The 16,228-nt window shown below is 38.1% G+C and overlaps 1 protein-coding gene across 1 annotated transcript in view; it reads right to left on the bottom strand.

The window, feature by feature from the left end:
• LOC150083380 (uncharacterized) overlaps positions 1 to 15,276 on the bottom strand; it is a 48,723-nt gene extending 33,447 nt beyond the window's left edge. The window contains exon 1 of the mRNA XM_090377229.1: positions 15,070 to 15,276. Within this exon, the coding sequence (XP_090233355.1) occupies positions 15,070 to 15,219 (150 nt within the window). The 5' untranslated portion in view covers positions 15,220 to 15,276. The remainder of the gene's footprint in view (positions 1 to 15,069) is intronic.
• Positions 15,277 to 16,228: the final 952 nt, after the last annotated feature.

Below are 16,228 nucleotides of genomic sequence, written 5' to 3' on the forward strand. Positions count from 1 at the left end.
TTTTTGCAAGATGATTCACTTTAAATCAGAAAATGATTTGCATTTTTTTTGCAAGATGACTTTAAATGATGCTACAGTTACTGCTTTAAATTGTAAATTAGGTGTCATGAAGAATTTTTGTTGCGCGAATAATCTAGATTTAAGTTCTTCTAATTTATTTTTTCTAAGGTCTATTCAGCGGAAAATCCAATTTGTATTTACCATGGAGTACATTGAAGTGCCTTTCTAAATTTCCTTTATTGGGTATAGCCACGGAAGCATTGTAAATCAAACAGCAACATTTTTCTTTTACCCTTACAAAAAAGTATTCTAGTTCCCACTCTTGATGAAAATGATACATTTTGCTCTTTTTCGTAGTATGAGTATTCATTTTAAATCAAAAGGTATGTATAAATATAGTGCAAGCGCATCAGAAATACATAGCTATATCTGAATAAATCAGAATATTAGTAAACCAGCATCGTTTTAAGTTATATCTCATATTGTGAATACCTTCACAACGAGTTGCCATGATATCGCACTACTTTGAATAAGTAACGCTTCACCTAAGGAGAAGACTAATGTTAATTATTCTCAGATGGATACCACCACCCAGATGGCACCGTTTCAGGGCTATTTGGCCCTTCTTTGGTGGGTGGGTACCCGAGTGATGCAATGATGGCAAAACAGTTATGAAGTATAACTCCACAATATGAGAGATGCCTGATGGTTTATCATGTATAACTTAAAACAATGCCGTTTTACTAATATTCTGATTTATTCAGATATAGCTATGTATTTCTCATGTGCTTGCACTATATTTATACATAGTCTAGACTGCTCCATAGTTTGAGGCTTATGCCCTAAATGCTTGAGTCAATCAAAAGGTATTAAATTAACATATAAGTACTGTCCAGTTATTAAATCAGCAAAAGCAATGCTTACCAATTAAAACAATTTAAGTTGCATGAACTGGAAAAATATTATGCCTGAACAGCTAACGTAGGATAATTGATAAAGAGGATTCTCTAATGAGGAAGTTGTTTCCAAAATAACCGGACAAACTCACCACCATTTATTGCTCTGTTTGATTATATCCTTATAAGAATCAGTTTTGAATGCCTTTGTGATATTTCTCTAAAGCTATTTCTGGAGGTCACGACCATAAAACAATAAATAAAATTTGCACTTTTCTGTTAGTGCAATCTAATTATAAAAGCGTAGTAAGGTGGTCTTTTAAAAGAAGTTAATAACGATTTTAAAGTTTAACTTACGTGTGAATTAATTTATTAGTGCCGTCGTTTTTAGAATTTCACGACAATTGTTTTTCAATTCTCATGATGGCTTGTGGTGTTGGTTGGTGGCCGCCGTCTTTCCACAATTCTTTCCAATTCCCTTTATGTGATATGAGAGTTCAATACATGCTTATTTAAATTAATAGTTATTTTAACTTGATTAATTTATGACAATACATGGGAGTAAATTTATATTATAATCATTCGCAATTGAGTGTTGAGAGATTAATAGTCCTACTCAACGGTATGAGGTTTTCCCCTATGAAATGTGTTTCTCCTTCAATGAAATCTTCACTCATTCAAAAAAAAAAATAAAAAAATAAATAAATAAATTTTTAAAATCTGCTCTTCATTCCTATTTTTGAAGCTTCGTTAAAAAAAAAAATTAAATAATAATAAATAAGGCACAGGTAGTGAAAACCTCTGCGCAATATAAAATTTTGGTAGTATAACTGACCACGCAAATCGAGGGATGATTGTATATTTAAAATTCGTAGTGATCAACCAAAATTAAAGCCGCAATAGACTAATAGATCGCGATTGTTGGCCACCCCTGCCATTTTGCTAGCTGCCCTTGCATCTCATTCAGCAAACATTCTTGCACCCCCCCCCATTTTTTTTTATGTGAACCCCAAACACGAGAGGTATTAGAACCTATAGTACTTAGTACTGTGCTTGGGTTGGAGGTTGAGAAGACGAAAGAAGATATTTGTTGACATTGGACTTTAACTTCTGTAGATTGTAATTTCAGGAAATACGTATGAAGGAAGGTTGTTCCAGAAAATGGCAGTTGAATGAATAAATGAGGAAGATGAAAAGTTGGTTCTGTGGGTTTGAAGTTGGACAGTAAATGGATGTTGGCTGGTGGCGGCACGTGTTCGGACTGTTTTGAAAGAGAGAGCGGGAATTATAGAAGCCAATTCAGAAGAACAGTGCCCATGGAAGTATCTGTAGAAGAGGCATGCAGCAGAAACAGTAAGTCTATGAGAAAGCGAGTGGAGAGACTCTGTTAGAGATGAATCATTAATTAACCTAACTGCCCTCTTCTGCATGGAATCAAGAAGCCCGAGAGAGGTTTTGGGGGCACCACCGCAGATGTGGGAACAATATTCCATGGCAGGGCAGATTTACGATTTATACAGAGTGAGCAGCTGTTTGGAAGAAAAGTAATGCCGAGAGCGAAAGAGTAAACCAAGTTTTTTAGATGCAGAGGAAGCAATATTTGTAATGTGCTTGTGTCAAGAGAGATTAGAAGTCAGGGTAATCCCCAAAAGAGATAGAAGGGTTGATAAAAGGAAGAGTTTTAGAAGGGTTGAAATCAACTAAGTTGTCTTTGCCCCACAGGCGAATTACCTGAAGATCGGCATTTAAGGAATTGGTAGCAGATTTTCGAGAAGTTGAAGCTGATTGAGCAGCACAAGGTTTCTCAAAATGGAAAGTGGAATGCAATGTGCTATCATCGGCAAAACTATGGATAGGATTTCCAGTCAATGGAAGGTCATTAATATACAAGAGGAAAAGAGTGGGGGAGAGAATTGAACCTTGGGGAACACCGGCATTAGTGGAGAAGTTAGAAGACAGAGAGCCATCTACAATCACCCTCAGTGAGCGATCAGAGAGAAAACTGGATAACCAATTACTAAAAACAGTTGGCAAACCATAAGATGGAAGCTTGTTTAGAAGACCTTTATGCCAAACACGATCAAAAGCCTTTGAGATGTCAAGAGCAACTACTTGTGTTTCACCGAACCTTTCCGTTGAATTAGTCCATAAATGGGTAACATAAGCCAGAATATCACCAGTGGATCGACACTGACAGAATCCATACTGGCGATTGCTGATCACACGCAAGGTTTCTAGGTAGTTTAAGAGTTGGCGGTTAATAGATTTCTCCATTACTTTAGAAAGAGTAGAAGTAATTGCAATGGGACGATAATTGGATGGAAGGGATTTGTCACCCTTTTTAGGAACTGGCTGGATATGAGCAAATTTCCAAGCAGAAGGAAAAACACCTTTGGAATAAGAAAGTGAAAAGAGGCGACAAAGAATAGGAGTAAGTTGAAGAGCAGAGGTTTTGAGAACAAGTGGAGAAATACCATCAGGACCTGGAGCTTTCTTAGCATCAAGATTCATCAAAATCCTTCTGATATCCTTTTGACGGAAGACCACAGAAGGCATTGAATGGAGCGTGCTGGGAATGGCGGGAGGTGTTTTACCAAGATCATTAATACATGAGCTGGAAGAAAAATGGGATGCTAGGAGGTCAGTTTTATCCTTGGCTGAAGTGACAACAGAACCATCTGGTTTGGACAGAGGTGGGCAAAAGTTGCGGCCAATAGCTTTGGCAAAGACCAGAATGCTCGGCTACCATTAGGGCAAGAAGCAAGTTTTCTACTCTTAGCCTGTTCAAACTCTAGTTTGGCCTGATTAATAACTGCTTTATGATTGTTGCGAGCTTTGGTGTAGGCAGAAAATGAAACTGAAGAATTAGAAACAAGCCAATTACGATATGCAACATTCTTCTCTTGAACAGCCTTAGCACATTTATTGGAAAACCAAGGTTTTAATAAAGGACAAGATTTTAAAGTGGAGTGTGGGATAAAGGATTCCATTCCTGCAAGAATAATTTCACTGCCACGATCTGAGCAAACGTTAACATCAGAAGTTTTGAAACAGTAATCCGACCAAGGAAAAGAAGAAAAGAAGTCTTGCAGGACATCCCATTTTGCATTCTTGCAATGCCAAACAAAACGAGGTTGGGAATAGCCATGAGATAAAGGTTCCATTGGAGAAGAGAGTATCACCAAGTTGTGGTCTGAAGTGCCTAAAGGACCTCTCACTTCGACAGTGTACTTAGAAGGGTTGTTTGTGAGAAAAAGATCAAGCGTACTGGCTGTATGATTAGGATTGTCCAGTACTCTTGTAGGTAAATGAACAATCTGTGCTAGGTCATTAGTAATTGCAAAAGCCCCAGCAACTCGACCTGCTGGGTCGGTGGGACTAGAAAACGGAAGCCGGCTGGAGTTGTGAACATTAAAATCACCAAGGAAAATTACCTCACTGTTAGGAAACTTCGACTGGAGAAAGCCAAGTTGCAAAGAGAAGAAGTCAAAGAGCTCCAAGTGATTAGTGGAGTTGGTTTGTTTGTTTGTTATTTGGTTTTTAGGACATTAGCAACTAAGGCTATATTGCTCCGGGAATATGCAGTGGTCATTCCCTGACCTTTCCGCATCCTCCGTATTTAGGTGACAGGCTCGAACCCCGGTCTAATCAAGAAGCGTGTCTTACGAACTGCTGCTCCTTCCCACCTGGCTACAGAAGCGCCGATAGTGGAGTTGGGAGCATGGTAGAGACAACACATGAATTTGACACAATGAGGTAGAGAGATTTTAAGCCAGAAAAGATCAAAGAGAGGAGATTCCAAATTGCCAAGTCACTGACAGGGAATATCAGAACGGACATATGCACAAGTACCACCTTTGAGGCGAAAGGAATCATACAGAGAATAATTTGGGCATCTGAGATGAGCAGTAGTTGAATCAACCGATAACTCAGATTCTGTCAGAAAACGTACATGGGGTTTGGCAGACTGCAAGTGGAAATGGACATCGTTGAGATTAGAATTGAGACCACGTATATTTGTGAAATGAATTAGGAAGTGCTTGGGAGGTTTAGATCTTTTCGGAGATAAGCTTGCTCTATCAGTTTGACAATTCATCGTGTATTCAATAGTGAGAAAAAGTGTGTTGGTGGTGCTGTATGAAGTAATGAAATTTTTGGATACGGTGTACATGTGGTAAGAATATACCCAGATCCTTGACATAATGTGGCCTCGACAAGGCTACTCCACTGCATACACACTACTCGGACTACCTCCAGTCACTGTGGCAACGTAGAGGTAGCAAGATCTGGAACACTAGCTGATCTGGAAGCTTCCCAGAGAGTTACCAATAAGTTTGGTCCGGTGTACTAACCAATGGCCGGCCTGCGAACACCGTTTTAGAGCTGTACCCTCGAAATGTAAGGAATATTGGATCTCGCCACGATGTTCATCATAACCTCAAAAGTCATCAATCATACTGCATGATGGAAGAGATAGGGAAGGGTTGACCGGAACTTAGCTCTAGAGACTAAACATGGGTTCCACCACTTCAAGCCACCAATAAGCAAAGTGGTGGTATTTCACCGGTTGATGAGAGTCATCTATCACCTAGTACTGCCTGGTAACATAGAGGGGTGGCGTTCCTCCATGTGGTGTGGGCGCCACACCCTGACCCCTGCTTATGTTGGTTCACACCTGGGTGGTCACCCACCATGTACTTGTGCATGGAGGTTATACCCAGGATTTGGCTGTCACAGACCGTCTGGACTTTGCCAAAATTGGGTCCACTTGACTTGAGTGTCACCCGAATATCAGTTCCATCAGTGTTTTAGACTCCCAGGTAGCAAGCATAGCTTGTCTGGCATATCTGAGAGAATGTCTGTGACAACCTCAAGGACTATGCTGACTTAGTACTCTCTCAACAGCTCCCCAATTCCAGCTGAGGTTTTCTAGACTGTTATCTGCCTCCATTTTAAATAAAAATCCTTTTTCTGTCTCTTAGAGTAGATTGCCTGTGATGGTGCTGAAGCACAATTTGTAACAGCATATCCCATCCCTGTAAAAACAGCCTCATCTGGTAACAAGCATGGGCCACAATGAGAAAAATTCTACGTCATGAGCCTTATCCAACCTCTCCAGGACAGAGCTTTTTTTTTTTTAAGTTCACAAAAAGGGTACAGATACCTTGAATTTTCCGAGGGCGTGGCCTTACGCTGTGTTTGACAGGCGTTGCTTCTCCGAAGAGGTGACGTCCCTACGTCACTTCCGATCATGTGACTTATGCTGTATTGGTCATGTGACATACGTGTGGAGACAACTCGCAAGACTGCACATTGCCGTAGTAAGCTGGTCACACGACATCAATGGCATTATGCCACGCTTTTCTTCGAACTCAGCAACTGGCAGTCTCACAGAATGTACATCAATTGTGCTATTCCACTGCAGCTTTCCTCAGATGTCGGCAACAGCAACCTGAGAAAATGCGGGCACCCACTTGTACACATGCAAATAGTGCTAAAATGAATGCATTTTTTCCACCGGCTGCATGCCTGCCACACACATGTCCACAGAACTGGCTAAAGTTTCAAAATCTAGTCATGTGGTGTCGTGCGTCATACACTGGTCATGTGATGCCATTGCTTTCTCCGATATAGGTAACAAACAGCGAGAATATGTGTACCCACTTCTACACCTTTGTAGAATGCCACGCAAGTGCTCTGCAGTGAATGCAGTCTTTCCCCTGACTGCCAGCCAGCATGGCACGCATTCGGTGGCGCTAAAAGGAAAACACATTAAAGAGAATACTTATGATGAAAAAAAGCAAATATCTACCGTAGCGGTACACTCCCCTGATTTTTTCGGTTTCTTTTCCCAAAAATTATTGAATTTGTGTTTTGTGTAAACAGATATGGCCCTAAAAAGTGAAGCATGAAGAAAATTTAAGAAATTGATATGGTGAAAATTTCAACGTCCGACGTCTTGCAAAGGATATAAAAATAAAAGTTACTCTTTTGCGAGGGGGAGGCGGGAATTTTATTCCACCGGAGGTCAAACTCACGAATCCGGAAATCAAGTGGCTATACATAGCCACTTGATCTGACAAAATTTCGAGGAAAAATTCTGTCGCCCTCACGCAGTGTCGAATCCAGGAGGATGACAGGGATAGCGAGCTTCATCTTAGATGGATATCATTCCCCCCCATGACCAAAAAATGTAAATTTTTATTTTGATTTGGCAACATTGCATTTTCAGAAATATTAACAAACAATTCAATCCATACATATGTAAAGTTGAATAAGATTATAATAATACTGTACTTAAACATTTGATTCTAATTAATTTGATTTTTTTGCGAATTTTAATCTGCGATTTTGATATTATTGAACTGTGATTGTTTTCCCACATTCTCTAATAATTATATAAATTTTTTCCTTTTTTTTTTGTTACATTTACATATGTTATTAATATGTACGGTATATCCACAGAACTGGCCAAAGTTTTGCAAACTGGTGACGTGGGGGATACGTCATACACATAAACTGGTCATGTCGCATGCCGCTGCTTTCTCCGATCTCGGCGACAAGCAGGGAAAATATGTGTACCCACTTCTACACCTTTGTAGGATGCCACGCAAGTGCTCTGCAGTGAATGCCGTCTTTCCCCTGACTGCCAGCCGGCATGGCACGCATTTGGTGGCACTGAAAGGAAAACACATCAAAGAGAATATTTATGATGAGAAAACATCAAAAATCCATGGAAGGGATACTTTCTTGTGAAAGCAAAAATTCTTAAGATAAAATCACACTATGCATCGGACGGATAGGATAACGTATTCCCAAGATTTAAAACACACGAATATGAAGGGGTTACAGTATGCAAAATAGAAGGAATGCCGAAGATTAAAAGGATCTGTACTCCTTCCTTGGATGTTTGCTTTTTTCTGTCGATGGCACCAACTGTCCACGTAGTTGATGGCACAAAAAAGTAAAACGCATCAAGCAAAAAGAATATTTAGGATAAAAACACATAAAAAATCCACGGAAAGGGATACACTTCTAAAAATTAACATTCTTAAGATAAAAAAAACACTTGCATTTAAAAAAAAAGCAAAACTCTATGGAAGGAGTACACACTTGTTGTTTGTTGATGTGGTTTTTTGTGTTCTGTTTATTTTACATAAAAATTATTGAATTTTGGTTGTTTTTTTAATTATCGTATTTGTGTTTGTTTTTTCTTTTTTAATTAGAACATCGTGTAAACTGATTTGGTCCTAAAAAGAGCAGTAAGAAGAAAATTTCAATAAAAATTTTAAAAATATATATGGCGAAAATTTGAACGCCCGATGTCTTGGAAAGGATATTAAAATAAAAATTACTATTTTGCTCCCGAAGATGGGGAAGATTATTCCAGCGAGGGTGAAAGTCACGAATCTGGAAAAATCCGATTTTATTTCTCCCCCCCCCCAAACTATACATAATCGCTTGATTAAACAAAATTTCAAGGAAAAAATACTTTAGCTCTCATGCAACGTCGAATCCAGCATGATAGATAACTGGGGGTGAGTTTCATCTCCGGTAGATTATATTCCTCCCACCCGGTGAAAAATAGCAATATTAATTTTAATATGGCAACATCACATTATCATTAATATCAGTAAATAATGTGATTCATTCATATGCAAAGATGAATAAGATTGTTATAGTACTTAAACGTTTGATTATAATTAGTATGATTTCGTGTGCATTTTAATCTGTGATTTCGGTATTATTAAACTATGATTATTGTTTTCTCATATTCTCTTATTATAATTAATAGTCATAAATATACAGAGTTCTCTGTAACATATACATGCGTTGTAAATATATACACATGTATATCCACAGAACTGACTAAAGTTTCAGTTCTGTGGATATACAAGCTGGTCATGTGACATACTGGCGTGACTCACATTCTGTGGCACTAAAAGGAAATCACATCAAAGAGAATACTTATGATAAAAACACATCAAAAATCCACGGAAGGGATACTCGCTTGTAAAAATTAACATTCATTAAGATAAAAAGAAATCCACAGGAGAGGTAGCACTCTTGTGAAAATTTTCTTCGTTTTTTTTTCTTGCACGAAAAGCTATGCATAATCACTGCAGCTTAAAAAACTTTATTAATAGACTGATATACATGTCAAGGGATGGTGAATATACTTCAGGTGGTAGATGACTTTCATCAACCGGTGAAATACCACCACTTTGCTTATTGGAGGCTTGAAGTGGTGAAGCCCATGTTTAGTCTCTAGAGCAAAGTTTCCGGCAACCCCCTCCCCCCATACTTCTCCTTCAACCCATGCACGGTACTAAGTACTACAGGTTTTGATACCTTCGTGTTTGGGGGTTTTCATAAAAAAAATCTCCTGTTCTAGAAATAATGATTCAAAAAGGAAGTTCAATTATGATTTTTTTTAGAGGAGTATTTCCATTTGTAATGGGAATACTCCTCAGACTGCAAGTAATTTTTGGTGGTAATTTTTTACCACCAGAAAGTGAGATTCAAGGTGACGTGATCAGTTAGACCTCGAGCTGTCATGCACTCCTGTACTCAATCTATCCATGTCCTCTTTGGTATTCTCCCTCTTCATGGAGGTATCCATTCCAGGATTGCCTTTGCATATGTGGTTTCTTGCATCCATTTTACGCATTGATACCATTTTAAATGCTTCACTTCGATAGAGGCAATGATATCCATATCCTTTTTCGTCTTTGATTTGGGGGGGGGGTAATTCGACCCATAAGCAAAGCAGCAACGAAATTGACCTATTTTTTAGTTTAAAATTATATAGCGAAAAAAATGCCACTTTTCTTCCAATTGCATTTGAAAAAAAAAAGAAAGATTTAAATAATTGCACATGCAACAGTATATTCAATTTTTCTTAACTATAGAATACTGAACTTAAAACTGGGGCCTGTTTCCTTTGATTACATAATAAATGGGATATTTTTTTTGCTGTTACCGAAACTCTCTCCCAGTCATCCCCCTGGATTCGATTTTCCAGATTTGTGAGTTTGACCTCCGGTGGAATAAAATTCCAGCCTCTCTCGCAAAAGAGTAACTTTTATTTTTATATCCTTTGCAAGACATCGGACGTTGAAATTTTCACCATATCAATTTCTTAAATTTTCTTCATACTGCACTTTTTAGGGCCATATCTGTTAACACAAAACACAGATTCAATAATTTTAGGGAAAAAAAACCGAAAAAATCAGAAGAGTGTACTGCTTCGGTAGATATTTGCTTTTTTTTTCATCATAAGTATTCTCTTTAATGTGTTTCCCTTTTAGCACCACAGAATGCGTGCTATGCCGGCTGGCAGTCAGAGGAAAGACTGCATTCACTGCAGAGCACTTGCGTGGCATTCTACAAAAGGTGTAGAAGTGGGTACACATATTTTCCCTGCTTGTCACCGAGATCGGAGAAAGAAATGGCATGTCACACGACCAATTTATGTGTATGACGTATCTCCCACGTGACCAGCTTGCGAAACTTTGGTCAGTTCTGTGGATATACTGTACATGTGTATACATTAATAACATATGTAAATGCTACAAAAAAAAAAAAAAAAAAAAAAGGAAAAAATTTATATAATTATTAAAGAATGTGGGAAAACAATCACAGTTCAATAATATCAAAATTGGAGATTAAAATTCGCATAAAATCAAACTAATTAGAATCAAACGTTTTAAGCACGGTACTATTATAATCTTATTCATCTTCGCATATGTATTGATCGTATTGTTTATTAATATTTCTGAAAATGCAATGTTGCCAAATCAAAATAAAAATTTCTATTTTTTGGTCGTGTGGAGAATGAAATCCACCTAAAATGAAACTCGCTCACCCCCGTCATCCTCCTGGATTCGACATTGTGTGAGAGCGACAGAATTTTTCCTTGAAATTTTGTTAGATGAAGTAGCTATGTATAGTTTTAAGCAGAAAAATAGAAGGTTGGATTTTTCCGGATTCGTGAGTTTGACCTCCGGTGGAATAAAATTCCTGCCTCCCCTCGCAAAAGAGTAACTTTTAATTTTATATCCTTTGAAAGACGTCGGACGTTGAAATTTTCGCCATATCAATTTTTTAAATTTTCTTCATACTGCGCTTTTTAGCACCATATCAGTTAACACAAAACATGAATTCAATAATTTTAGGAAAAAAAAAAACCAAAAAAATAAGAAGCGTGTAATGCCTCGGTAGATATTTGCTTTTTTTTATCATAAATATTCTCTGTGTTTTCCTTTTAGCACCACCGAATGCGTGCCATGCCAGCTGGCAGTCAGGGGAAAGATGGCATTCACTGCAGAGCACTTGAGTGGCATTCTACGAAGGTGCAGAAGTGGGTACACATTTTCCCTACTTGTCGCCGAGATCAGAGAAAGCAACGGCATGTCACATGACCAGTTTATGTGTATGACATAAGACACCACATGACTAGTTTTCGAAACTTTAGCCAGTTCTGTGGACGTGTGTGGCAGGCACGCAGTCGGTGGAAAAAATGCATTCATTTTAGCGCTTCTTCACATGTGTACAAGTGGGTACCCACATTTTCTCAGACTGCTGTTGCCGACATCCGAGGAAAGCAGCAGTGGAATAGCGCCATTGATGTGCATTCTGTGAGACTGCCGGTTGCTGAGTTCAAAGAAAAGCGCGGCATAATGCCACTGATGTCACATGACCAGATTGCTGCGGCAATGCACAGTCTTGCGAGTTGTCTCCGCACGTATGCCACATGACCAATACATCAGTCACATGATCGGAAGTGACGTAGCGACATTATAAACATCACGTGATCTCTTCGGAGAAGCAACGCCTGTCAAACACGCCGTTTTTTTCTTTTTTTCTTCTTTTTATTGTGAAGATTCTCACATTAATTCGCTCATTTTGGCAAAATCCAAGGTACTTTCAAATTCAGCCCTACTTTGCTGAATTTGAAAGATGCACAAGTTCCCAATTTAATTTCTTCTAGGGCAATGACCTTTTTCTTCAAGAACTCAAATGTCTAACAAAACACCAATATCCATTTAATTTCTCCCTTCCTCCTCTCTCCCCCAATGCAGCATATGTCCAGCTACAGTCAGGTCTGTATGCATATCGCATACACATTACAGGCAATAAGGCCTTAATTTTATTATTAGCCAATATGGTACAAGGAAGCCTGAGGTTTATGCTGCACCAGCCAAAAAAAAAAAAAAAAATTCCCGAGAGAGAGAGAGAGAAGTAGAAAATAATCACCAAGAAAGAGAAGAATGATGATATCCAAGCTCAGGACTTTGGGTTTGCCAAGCTCATACCCACCAGATGTGAACCCCCTTTCAGTAATTCACCCTCCCAGAGCCAAGAGAATCTTCACTGCTCTGGTTCATGTGTACTGCTTCTGTAGTCCAATGCATAATTTCTGCTAAAAAACTGAGTTAGTTTTTTAGCAGAAATGAACTAAACCTCATTTCTACCACATTAACACACTAGTACAATACTAGTTACTAGTGTTATTAACAATACTAGTACAGTATTGTTAATAACATTACACTATTCACAGCTATTAGAGCAATATGGGTATCACAAAAAAAATTTATAAAATACTGCAATATTAATTATATGCCCATAGTACCTTACAAAATAAAATATACAAGAATTACCGTATTTCCCGATGTATAAGACGCACCTTAATTTTGGGGCCTGAAATTTAAAAAAAAAATGTATTACAAAGTTATTGAACTGAAGTTTTATTCATCATAAAATTCATACAATTCCTCATCACTGTCAAAACTCCCATCCATTAGCTTGTCCACATCTGTGTCTGATGATGAATCACTGTCTTCATATATTGCCTCGTCCTCAGTTCCATCTATGGCATTTGAAATACCACACTTCTTAAATGACTTGATAATGATCTCAATCTTGATATTATCCCAGGATCTTTTCACCCAGGTACAAACTTCTCCTACAGTTGGTTTCTTCTCTCTTTCTGCTGGTGTCAAATTGTCCCTAGAAGACTTCATCCATTGGTTCCATTCGTCTCATGGCAGCTTTGAAGGGTTTGTTTATGCTGACATCAAGTGGTTGGAGCTGGGATGTCAAGCCTCCAGGTATGACGGCAAGTTTTGTTTTTTGCTCTGCAGCAATCTTCTGTGTTTTTTGTTATGTGTGCCCTGAACTGATCAAGCACCAATAGGGCAGGTTTGCGTAAGAGCCCACCTGGTCTCCTGCTCCAAACTTTCTCAAACCAGATCTTCATCCCATCCTGATCCATCCAACCCTTGTCATGAACGTGGACAATCACTCCTCGAGGAATGTCTTCTTTTGGCATTGTTTTGCGTTTGAAAATCGGCATAGAAGGCAGCTTGGTTCCGTCAGCACAACAAGCTATAACAACTGTACAATGGCTCTTTTCATGTCCACTTGTCTTCACAGTTACAGTTTTCACCCCCTTCTTATCAACAGTTCTGTTACTTGGGACATCAAATTGAAGGGGGACTTTGTCCATATTTGCAATCTGTCCCAACTCAAACTGATATGTCTTCCGACATTGAATGACAAAACGATGAAATTCAAGGACCTTCTGCTCATAACTTTCAGTCATCTTTTGGGCAAGTCTGGTGCGTATACGCATGCTTAGTCCATTCCGTTTCATGAACCTGAAGCACCAATTGTGTCCTCCTTTGAAATCAGTAACTTCTTTTTCATCAGCAATTCTTCTTACCTCATGCTGAACCATCTTTGTGGACACAGGAATTCCAATTGCCCTTTGCTCTTCAATCCATATCTTCAATTCCCTCTCTAAATCAGACCATTTTGCTGACTTGCTTCTCATGGCCTTCTGCTGTGGCGTTTTCAGTAGGGTTTCTTCTTCCCGTAGCCAGTCTCGGATTGTTTTCTCAGTTGTAGGAGGACCAAACTTACATTCAGCAGCACGATTTCCATTCACTTTTGCAAACTGGATCACTTTTAACTTGAATTCAGCGCTGTACGAAAATCTTTTCTGAGCCATTTCTGGGCGGAATGTGGAAAAATGTAACCTAATATACTGGTAACAAGTGCAAAACAATGAGTGCAAAATGCAAGTAAAAAAATCTACAACCACTGTATAAGACCCACCCAGTTTTTAGACCCCAAATTTTTTGAAAAAGGATGCGTCTTATACATGGGGAAATACAGTATACTTATTCTCCAGTTCTATTTACAAATTTCTCCATTACGGCTTAAATATAGTGATATATATTAGCAAAAGGCCAACTTTACTTTTATGTTTAACTTTCTAAATATTTGGGTAAATATAAAATAAATCTGCACAATTAAGGTTCCTAAAACTGTTCTTTCACTGCAGATTACTTTTGTTAAGCAGAAAAAAATAGAAAAAAGCAAAACTCCAATTCATTTTCAAGCAAGCTAATGAACAGTTGCCACAGAATAGCCTCATTCCTGGTCTTAGTCGCTCATAGGATTAAAACCTTGACCATGTGACACGACAATTTATTCAGAATGGGATGGGGTAATTACAAGCTAAAAACTATTAAAGTGATCAACAAATGAATTATTTTGTTAATTTCCGGTGGAATAAGCTATTTTTCACATAATTTAAGAACTATGAGCTGCTCTGTATTTTAGTATTCCTTCAACAGCAATTTAAAAATAAAAATAAAACCAAAACAACACAGGTAGCAGAAACAGTCCTGTCACAAATGATGCAGAATAATGCCTTTGTTTCAGTGGTGAAACTACCATACCATACCATCAGGTCTGCCACCACGGGGAAGGGGCCCAATTGCTGGTTTTGTAGAGTTGTTAAATATCAGGTGGGGCTGTACAACAAATCATGCTGGGGACCAGAATTTGCAGTTTCACCTCTGCTTTGTCTTTTTATGTAATAACTTGGTATTTTGTTTTAAGCAGGCAGGGATGATCTCTCACTCCCAAAGACATTGTTCCTTAGGCTACATGTACATGCCCATACTGCAGTAATTAAACAAGTACTGCTAGTTAGTGTAAATAAAATTTAAAAAACAAACAAAAAAAAACAATAATAACTAAGTGCAAAAAGGCAACAAAAAAAGCGCAAAATAAGCTGTGGCAAAAATTAATAACTAAATAAATAAATAGATTGAAAACATGAAATAAATTCATAAACATGCAGGCAACATAATCTTACCTCTGGATGCAAGTGCAAAGAAGCAGTGCCTTGATTTTTCGATAAAGGAACAAACTGATGGTGGCTAGTAAGCGTCTGGTAAGATGATTCATACGTTACTTTAATGTGCTGATCAATACGAGGTTTTTTGACGCTTGCAATATTTGACATAATGGAATGGCATTCATTATCTTTAACATCATAATTTTCATTGTAAAAGCAGTTTTCAAAATAACCACCTACGTTTAAATTTGCTGGACGTTTCCTACTCTTTTGATTATTTAAATTTGGATAGCCGTCAATGACACGGGACTGCTTCGTCGAAGGCTGTAAATGAAAGTCAAAATCATCGACTTTTCTTTTCACATTTCTCATGTTCAAACTTAAAAAGAGAGTAAGAAAAATCGTTTAAAGTATATGAAATGAGCAAAATATTTACAATATATTAAATTCTTCATATAAATCTCAGAATTATAATTTTAATCTTTTCTTAACAAGAAAAAATGGTCAATTAAACAAAAAAAAAATTAATAACACTACCACACTTACGAAGATCTTTTCTAAACTGCGTATAAACCATCGAGAAATTACCACTGAGGCAAAATAATGTAGTCGTATTTAACTGCCACCTATAGTATCGATCATAATCGCACATTTTCGAACATCGTTGATTATGTAGGGACATAGTAATAGTAATAGTAATAGTAATGGCATGTGATGCAAGAAAGCAACTGTATAAGCTTATGCACCATCAACCAAAAAAAAAAAAAAAAAAAAAAATCACGCCATTCCCTCCAAATGCCCGTCCAGTTTTTCCTTAAATTTATTCAACCTATCAACTTCCACAAAGACAAATGGAAGTTTGTTCCAGCAATTAACCACCCGCTGGCTAAAGGCAAATTTCCGCACATCTATTCTACATCCATCTCTTCTTAATTTGAATTTATAACCCCCTTAGGTTCGTAATCTGAACAAGTGGAAGGATCCCATCAGAATTCAGCGTGCTCAACCCATTCAAAGCTTTATACATCTCAATCAGATCACCGCGCAGGTGCCTAGCCTCCAGCCGCGGCAATTTGCAGAACTGAAACCTTTCTTGGTAAGAGGGTACCTTCATTCCCCTCACCAATCTTGTTGCCCTTCTCTGTACACGCTCAAGTAAATCTACAACCTTCCTAAA

This window comes from Mastigoproctus giganteus, chromosome 7, assembly GCF_048544385.1.
Source record: "Mastigoproctus giganteus isolate SK-2022 chromosome 7, ASM4854438v1, whole genome shotgun sequence".
Lineage (NCBI taxonomy): Eukaryota > Metazoa > Arthropoda > Arachnida > Uropygi > Thelyphonidae > Mastigoproctus > Mastigoproctus giganteus.